Source organism: Crocodylus porosus, unplaced genomic scaffold (assembly GCF_001723895.1).
Source record: "Crocodylus porosus isolate Cpor-Errol unplaced genomic scaffold, CroPor_comp1, whole genome shotgun sequence".
In the NCBI taxonomy this organism is placed as follows: domain Eukaryota; kingdom Metazoa; phylum Chordata; order Crocodylia; family Crocodylidae; genus Crocodylus; species Crocodylus porosus.
The window spans coordinates 37,107,060-37,116,540 of record NW_017728951.1 but is presented as its reverse complement, the minus strand read 5'-3'; the positions used below and the strand labels follow the sequence as shown (position 1 = coordinate 37,116,540).

Below are 9,481 nucleotides of genomic sequence, written 5' to 3'. Positions count from 1 at the left end.
GGGGGGGTCGGGAGAAGCTAGTAGGGGTCCCCCCCATGGTCCCCTTCCTCCTCCCTCAGCCCCCTTCACCATCCCTAGTACTTACTAGTTCAGTGTCAGCTGCAGCTGACGAATCATCAAATCTTTCCAAATCTTTTCTGAAGATTCAGAGAGCTTTGAATCGATTCAGACCTTTAGACTTGGCTGACTTTTGATCGTATACTGACAACATTTTACTGAAGCAGGGCATTAGCTGCTGTGGTTCCCCTGCTTTACCTGTGGCAGGTTAGGGTGTTAGGTCTGTGTTGTGTCAGAGTTGATGGTAGTCTTGTTTAGATTATGGTTGTATGGGATGGTTTGGTTAGGGATAATTCTGCCTCAAGCACAGGGTTGGACTGGATGACCTCTGGAGGTCCCCTTCAGCCTGATTTCTTTATGGCTGTATGAATACATTTCATCACCTCAGCCATGGACACTGGTCAGCAGGCTAAACAAGCCTAGGGCTGATTCAGGTTCACAGATTGCAGAGTTTTGCAGACAGCTCATGATAGTCAGCTGCATCATGTGCAGAATTTGGAGTTGGACCTTGGCCAGAGCTCCAGAGCCAAGCTCCATGCAATGTGTATTGACGGTTCTGATGGGTTTCAGTGCCCAGAACTGATTGCTGATTATTTCTGGGTAGCTAATCTTGACCAAGGTTGAGGCCCTGATGCACTCAATGCTAAACAGATGCATCCATCATAATAAACAGTCCTTGTGACAGAGAAGTTGCTGGCTTATTAGACAAGCCAGTTCCCACTTCTAAGAGTTGACTGGAAAAACTAGAACCTACCCATCTAAACATGGTGCTCAATAATGAGGACTCAGTAATGTGGCAGCCCTAGAGAGGGAAATCTTTTTGGGTCTACTCAACAGGTAAGTGCAGCACAGCATGGGAGATCTCCATGGGCTGCCCCAATCTTACTCTAAGACCAGTGGCATAGATAAGCTTCAGCAGAGGTAGGGCAAAATATTTAGGTACCCCCTCCAATAAGTGGAGCACCCTGCAAAGGCTCCCCTGATGCAAGGTATACACTCTGTCCTGGGGAGTGTGCCATGTGAGAAGCATTTACCTTGATAGGTCACAAAAATTGGTCTGTTTGGCAGCCACTAAGCAAATAGTGGCCTGGGGCAATTGCTCCACATGTCCCCCCTTATCTATATTCTTGACTAGCACCCCCTTTGAAGGGCAAAAAAGAATGGCAGTTTCCAGACCTTTGTCATCTTGTCCCCTTGACTAGCACAGTCCAGGAGGATGACAACCAGAACCCACTATGGTGGTAGTTTTCATGGTGTGGACTCATGGTGCACTAGGACGAGACACATATACTCCCACCCCCACAGATTACTACTGGCCAGTGCTGAACTTGCTGTTCAGGCTTAATTAACCAAATGCAGGCTTTATGCTGCCTTCTACATGCATGTGGCTCCCACCATCTTTCCATGAGGCATGGGGAGCGGCCAGGTGCTTTTATCCTTACATCACCCATGTGAAGTAGGAAGTCTCCATTTAATGAATCAAAAAGAGCAGTATCCACTTTCTCAAGGTCCCTCAGGAAGTCTGGACAGAATTGGAATTTAACTCACATTGCTCAGGGCCCAGACTAGCACTGCAACCACTGGAGTTTCCTTCCCTTCTGCTTACTCCTTTCTACTCTCACCACGTTTCTGGTAGTGATGCTAGTAATTCAGGAGTGTGTGTGTGTGAAAGAAAATAAACTGGTTGATGGTCACAGCTCACCTTGCACCTCTCTCTTCCCTACAGATATTCAAGTACATTAGCTTTAACAAAACGATGACCCAGCTTTCCTCCACACTGGCCCGCTGTGCCAAGGATATCCTGGGCTTTGCCATCATGTTCTTTATTGTGTTCTTTGCCTATGCACAGCTGGGCTACCTGCTCTTTGGGACCCAAGTGGAGAACTTTAGCACCTTTGTTAAATGCATGTAAGTGGGGTTTTTTTCCTGCCTCCTCCTTCTCCTGCATCTATTATTCTCTTCCTTCATTCTCCTTCTCAGACTTGAAGTTTTCATTTTTCCTTGCAAATTGAGTAGGCATAAGTGGGCAGCATCCTGTAAACTGATTTGTTCGTGAATTTAATGAGAACTGTTCACTTTAATAACCCACAGAAATCACTGCTGTGTTTTATTCTGTATGAGGATGTGAAAGGGACACAGAGTCCATGCCTTCGTGTGGCGTTACATTCCAGCAACAGCTAGCTTGGAATCGAGAATGCCGCTTCCTTTCTAAGTTACTGTGTGAGGCAAACCAGGGTGGTGCTTTAGAGCAACTCATTCAGAAAGGCATAAGCTTTTGTAAACCACAGCCTACTTTGTTGCATACTATGAATGGGCTTGCTGAGCGCAGGGGTACTAACTAGAAAGGAATAAAGTATTTTAAATTGAAAGGATAGGGAAAAGGGAGGTGGGGGTGGGACTGGAAGAGGGCTCTGGTAAGAGAGACAAATGTGAGCTGAAGAGCTCAAAAGGGATAAGCAAACCAGTTAACCCACTGAGGGACATAAGGGTTATAAAAGCTAATGGGATAAGAATTGTTCTCTCAGCAGAGACTCTGGATTAACACAGTCCAGTCTGTGGATGATTTCTTGTTGCATAATTTTGCGTTCAAATCAGTTTTAACAGTTTTGTTGCTCTGAGGCCAGTGATCAAATGTCCAGGGAGGTTAAAGGCTTATGTATCTTTCTGGAATGGATGTCAGATGGGTGTCCACTCATTTTTTTCAGGTGAGAGTTGCTCCATCTGTCTAGTGCAGACAGCAGAGGGGCACTGTAAGCAGATATTGTGAAAGAAGCAGGTGAATGAAACCTGGATGTCAAAATCCTTTTTGTCTGGTCTAGTGATGTTGTGGTCTCTGTCAATATGGGGACACAGCTGTCATCTAGGTCCAGAGCAAGGCCTGGTGCCTTGATGAGAATACGAGTTAGGTAGTCTATTGCTAGCTAGATGCCATTTATGGTTGAGGGGCTACTTGTAAGCTAGAATAGGCTTGTCCCCCAAGGCTGCCTTGAGACGGTCATCATTTTCCAGAAGTGGTTAGAAGTCATTAGTGATGTGGCTGTAGGTGACAACCAAAGGTGTTCTGTTATTCTTGTCCCAGGACCAGTATTGTAGCAGGCTGGAGTTGGGTCTGAATCTGGCTTTGTTAATACGAGTGGCTGCAGTTTGCGGATTGTATTGCAAGTGTATGAAGCCCTGCTCCAGAGCCTTAACATCTGCAGCCCAGCTGGTAGAATCAGAGCAGATATCTTTTGCAAAAATGTATGCCTTTCTAAACTAGCTATTCCAGGGTGCCACTTTGCCCTGCTTTCTGCCTGACTTCAGGCTAACATGTCTAACTACTTATTTCTAAGTTACTGCAAATTAAGCCCTCAGGTGCCAAATCCAGCTCCCAATTACAATTGAACAATATATTTATAGGCAGAAGGAAACAAGAAGACAATAGGGCTGTGCAGTGGAAAAAGAGGAGTGGATTTGGCTTGCATAGTCTTTATTGCCAGTAATGTGTTAACAAACAGGTGAATGTTCAGGTTCTAGCTTTCATTTGTAGGGCTGTGTAGACTTCTCATGGCCAGATTAATTCATCTTTTCCATATTTCCCAAGAGCAGTCAGCTAGAAGGATGGTCACTCAGTGAGATGGGGCTGGAAATTATCTCAGTACTGTTCACGCATTTTACACAATGGATATTAAATGGAAGATGCAAAAAGCCAGTAGAATCAGGAACTAGTGCAGCATCCAGATCACTGAGCCACACACTGACCCCCAAGTGCAAATATAGGAGTCTGGTCTGCACTGTATCTTAGCTGATATACAAAATCTATGATTCAAAGTCTATAGCTCAAGCATACCTTGACTACTGACAATTATACCCTTCTGACCACAGAAGGTTGGAGCTAGAGACACAAGAACCTTACATTTACTAAGGCAGAAATTGTCAAAGTTATCCAGGAAAAGCAAAGGGAAGCACATGTCATAACCTGTTAGTTGGCTTGAAAATTGCAATCCTGTGTTTTAAGACTTTGTCCACCTATTAAAAAGCACAGCTCAGACTGATCTCAAATAAAAATACTAGATTTGGCAGCTAATACATTGACTGAACAAACTGTTGGCTCAATTCTTGTAACCCTTGCTAGACGAGTCTCTTGCCACAAACTAAAGGCAACATGGGCATGGACTTGCAATGTGATCAGCATATCGTGGAACTAGCCCAGTTTATGACATTTCCTAAGGTCAGTTCTCAACAAATGAACAAACATTATAAAACACATGAATAATACCTGCATCTCCCTATTGTCAGCAAACACCTGCCTACTGCTGACATTGTGTTCTCTCTACTTCCCAGCTTCACCCAGTTTCGAATCATTCTTGGTGACTTTGACTACAATGCCATTGACAATGCCAACAGAGTCCTGGGACCCGTTTACTTTGTTACCTATGTGTTCTTTGTTTTCTTTGTGCTGCTGGTAAGCAAAAATGGTTCTTTCCTATTGTTTAGATGATAGTTTAAGGGCTCTTAGAGCCTTTGTGCATTGTATGCACACACAGTGAGAGATTCTCCAGCTATATCATCTTTGTAACATAAAAATGCATAACAGGAAAGGGCATACTATTGCAAAAAGGAATGGGAGCCCCAGACAGATTAAGTGGCTTGTCCAAAGTCACACAGGAAATCAGTGGCAGAGCTTTGAACTCACAGGCCTGGTCCTAATCCACTGCACTGAGTACAAACCTGTTTTTCCTCTCTGGAAAGAATGGTGCTGGTCTGAGTGCCCTGTCCCCTTCCCCTCTGTGTTTGCAGAGGGGTTTTCCAAGCACAGATAGGCAGGCTGGGAACAGGCCCTCTGTTTATTTGATCCCTGTCAAGGGCAGTGGTGGGGCTCACCTAGTAGTATGGCTGTGCAACCTGTTTCTGCCTGCTTCCCCCTTCAGTCTCTACCGGGGAAGCCAGATAACTCAATGTGCTTCCTCTCTTCTCTTTTAGAACATGTTCCTGGCCATCATCAATGACACCTACTCTGAAGTCAAAGAGGAGCTCTCAAACCAGAAAAATGAGTTGCAGATCTCGGACATCTTGAAACAGGTTATATAGAGAGTCCTGTTATACTCGGGTCCAGGGAAGAGGAGGAGAGAAAAATTTTTACTTCCTTTAAGGGCTTAAAAAAAAGTCCCCAGAGGCTCCTGTGGTGCAGTGCAATCCAAAAGGGGGGTTGCAGCTGCCTCACTGCACCTGCTCTGGATCTGCCCCTGCTCAAGCCTTGCTCATTTTAAAATTGTCACAGACACTGTCATAGTTCCCTAATTCACCCACAAATTATGGGGGATGCATCTGGATCCAAGCTCCAGCTCAGCCTCCTCCCCACTATGCTGGGCAGCAAGAGAAGTTTTGCATCTGGATCCCACTATAGCCAAGCCTCACCCACAACACCACTCTGAATGTTTAGTCATTGAGATCTGGCTGTGAACTTTGTAGCTTGAATCTGCCCACATCCATTATCCTTGCTCCCTGCCCTTCCAGACTTCCAGTCATCTGCAGCACCCCTTACCAGTGTTGATCTTTCACAATGCACTCAGTGCCAAGACCAAAGTCCATAACACGTGTCTGTTATGCATGAAAAAATATTTAATAACGGAAGAACCCAAAAACCAGGAAATAGAGCAAGGGGATGGAGGAAGCTTGCTCCTCAAGTAGGTGCAGGCATGAGTACATCAAAACCACCTTCCCTCTAGTGGCAGGCTGTGGTCAGTGCACCACTGCAAAGTGGTGCCCTCTGATCAAATTCTGCCGATCAGGTTTCCCCATGCATAGGTGTGTAACTGGGCTTAGGCTTCTAAGTATGTTTCTGTTTATGCTGCCTGAGATCCTAAAAACAGTTAATGGAAAAGGTGGGTGGGTGTTTCTCATCACTGCTTTTCTGTGACTCAATCTTAAGCATTCGTAGTGGGTGTTTGACAAAAGCAGATGCATTAATGAGTTTTTAAGGTCTTTAAAGGGGTAGAATAAGACTGTACTTAGGTGCCTAGTTCCGCAACTCTGAATAGGTAGAATAGAAATTAGTACCACTGTGCAAGGAACCCCAGGATAGCTGCATGCCTGTCCCTGCCCCTGCTCCTTCCATAATTTACACTGGTGTCTGTCTCTGCATGCGACTGCCACCCGGTGGCAGGTACAGCTCTGTATCTCTTCTAGATGAGCCAAACAGCACTGAAATTAAGCAGGGATCACTCTTTATAGCCCTGTGTTTAAGATCATGTTCCTGATATTAAAAGGGAGTTAGATCCATAAAGAAATGTACCTGGCTTTGGTAAAGCTAAAATACACTGTTTCACTGCCAGCTCTGCTTTGCTTTTCTGCATGTCCTGCACACACAGCTCTATGTTTTTTGCATCTTCAATCCCAGGGCTATAACAAGACACTGATGAGGCTGAAGTTGAAGAAAGAGCGTATTTCTGATGTGCAGAAAGCTCTACAGAATGGAACAAAGGAATTGGAGTTTGAGGATTTTAAGAATAGCTTGAAAGAGTAAGTGGACCAGCTTGAAAACAACCCCGTTTTTGCATAAGGATGCTTCTTTTTTTCTTGAGATGTATCTACACTGAAGCAAGATGGTCATGCTGCTGAGGGAATAAGCCCCACCCAACCCATTCTGCTCTGTGTGGGTCACCTCCAAAAATGAGTTAGTGAGGGTTGTGCCCTAAGAATCCCCCAAGCCACTGAAGCGTGCAGGAAACCCAGGACACAAGCACAGTGCCAGGTCTTGAGCACAGAGCACAATGCCCATTATAACATTTTCCTGACCTCATTTCCAGGATTGATGTACATGGAGTGGGAGAGTGGGCACAGCTTATTTCCTCAGGGAGGACAAAGCATGCTTCAAAGCATCTTTTTGGAGAACCACCAAGCCCTCCTCACATTTCTGCTGCAGGTCTTAGTTCTGCCCAAAGCATTCACACCTTCCATTGACTTTGGAATCATCATGGCTGCAATCCATGATAAGATTGCAGCCCATCTGGTCATGCTCCAGCTAGCTTTCTTCTAGCTGGCTTGGGTACCAGTAGCAGCAAATGAATGGGAATTTATGAGCTCACCTGGAGGTCTCCATACTTCTCAGGTGGCTGAATCATGTTGAAATCAGTGATGCCACATCAATAATTCTATTGGCGCTTGAGCAAACTAAATTGAACCTGGTTCAAATCTATCTAGGCAGGCTGCAGTTGCATCTCCAGTTGTATTACACTCTGCTAGGTCTTATGGGGTCTTCCCTTCTCATTTAAGGAATTGTGGTTCAGCTGATATAAATCACCGTAGCTATGCTGTGACCAGTGGAGTCACTCTGTTTCATACCAGCTGAGAGTTCAGTCCTAAAATTTGGGTAGTTCAGCACAATGTAGCTAGACATGTCCCTTCTTCCAGAGATGAGGAGTATCCTCTAGTGTATGCAGCCACCTCTGCTCTGTACCTGTTAAGGAGTCTCCCTACAGGGATGACTGGCAGGTCAGGGAAGAAGCAGCTATTATGGAGACAGGTAGGCAGATCTCTTAACAGCAGGGGCTCAATTAACTCTTCTTTCCTTATGTACAAGCTAATTTACTCCACTAAGGTAGGCAACATTATAAAAACATGAACACATTTAAAACAGAAATTTAGTCTGTCCCATGTGTAAAGCCACTAACACATTTCTTAGTCCCGTAGTAAAATTTGAAACCAGTAATTCCAGCCTTTCGAGCCCTTCCCTTCCCCCTCTGTTCACACTTGTAGTGAAGCACAAGCATGTGTTACCAACTCATTCATGTTTGGGTGATCTGGGATTTTTGGTTCTGACCCAAAATTACCCTCAAGGCACCACTTTTACCCCAGCACTTTTATTAAATTAGATTCCGATCACCTACTTAAATGTGATGGCTTCTGTCTCCTCAGACATTGTGTTTCCCTCTTACTCTAGGCTGGGTCATGCCGACCATGAGATCACAGCAGCTTTTTCCAGATTTGACAAGGATGGCAACCAGATCCTTGATGAAGAAGAGCAGAAGCGAATGAGGCGGGACTTAGAGGAGAAAAGGGTAAAGGTGGAGTGAATGGGGCTAGAATGGGAATGCTCTATAATTCCTTGGGTCCAGATATCGAGTGGGGGCGTGGGCCAAGTGAGTGCTGTGTCACCATCTCTGCATGCACAGCAGCTGTAGATGAGTTTATGAGGACCTGTGAATTCAAGTGTTTCTGTTCAAGCCTATACAGCAAATCTCCAAGTGAAGCCTTGAGAGCGCTAAGATCCAACCTTCCAGGTGTCTTTGCTTTGTCTTCCAGGTTGCTTTGAATACAGAGATTGAAAACTTGGGGAAATCCTATGGGGGAAACAACTTGGATGAGAACCTCACTGTTGCAGAGGCAAAGAATAATCACACCAACAAGTCCAACTGGGTCTCTGAGGAGGAATTCCAAATGTGCGTCATTGCTGATAGTAGTCTGGAGTCACTAATAAAGCCATTCCTGGTGTCCACCCCCTTGTTGCTCTGGTTGAAAGCAAATTTGAAACTCACCACTGTGATCTGGCCCTTCCAGATCCTTCCTCATGAGTGCATAAAGGGACAAGGCAATATAGAGGCAGGCCCCTTTTACCACATATTTTACATTTTCTTGAAAAGACTGTCTGGGAAATTATAAATTGTGCATCTGGCATCATCTCTCTTCAGCTGTCTCTTCTGGTAATGCAGCCTGCTCCAGATCAGGTCAAAGGTTGAAATGGGCACACAAGGCCACTGGAAGCTGGCACATTGCAGAAGAGTCCCTATAGGAGCTACCCTGATTTATGTCAGCTGCAGGATTTTCCCTTACACCTTGAGTTTGAGCATGAGGACAATTAAGCTGTTTCTTTCAAAGAGGGAGTGGAAGTCAGAGCTTAAAACATAGAATGGGACATCAGAGCAAGACAGTTAAGGCCATATTGAAAGGCAGCTGGAGGGACCCTAAGAAGCAAGACAAGCTGGGAGTCTGACATATACTAGGTGCTAACAGGCTGAGAATATAGTTTGGCTATATCCATATTAGTGGTCAGCAGGGATCCAGGTTTTCGGTTTGCTGTGGGAAAATGTAGATTTTCCTTTTTAAAGGAGAAAACTGCAGGAAATGATGGGTTTCCCCTTGCAGGCTGTTAGCCTGCCAGCCTTCAAGGTGCTGCTTGGGACTTGGGGGAGCAGGAGGAGTGCGACTGGAAGCAGAGGGCACCCTGTGCATGACTGGCATGCAGCCCCCGCAGCTGCATGCAAGTAAGCCTAGGTTGGGTAGGGGTTGGAGGGACAGGGCTTAGGGACTATCCAGGGGGCTGTGGAGCGTGTGTGTGGGGGGTGGTGGCAGGGGTGTGTGTGTGTGTGTATGTGGGGCAGGGGTGTGTGGAGGGAATTGGTGTGTGAGTGGGGGCAGGTGCTTGCTGGGGGAAAGTATCTGGGCA

General features: G+C 45.6%; 1 protein-coding gene across 1 annotated transcript in view; it reads left to right on the top strand.

The window, feature by feature from the left end:
- PKD2L1 (polycystin 2 like 1, transient receptor potential cation channel) overlaps positions 1–8,815 on the top strand; it is a 37,295-nt gene extending 28,480 nt beyond the window's left edge. Inside the window, 7 exon segments of the mRNA XM_019556356.1 lie at positions 1,784–1,965; positions 4,381–4,501; positions 5,020–5,118; positions 6,437–6,558; positions 7,979–8,096; positions 8,341–8,566; positions 8,569–8,815. Of these exon segments, the coding sequence (XP_019411901.1) occupies positions 1,784–1,965; positions 4,381–4,501; positions 5,020–5,118; positions 6,437–6,558; positions 7,979–8,096; positions 8,341–8,566; positions 8,569–8,609 (909 nt within the window). The 3' untranslated portion in view covers positions 8,610–8,815.
- Positions 8,816–9,481: the final 666 nt, after the last annotated feature.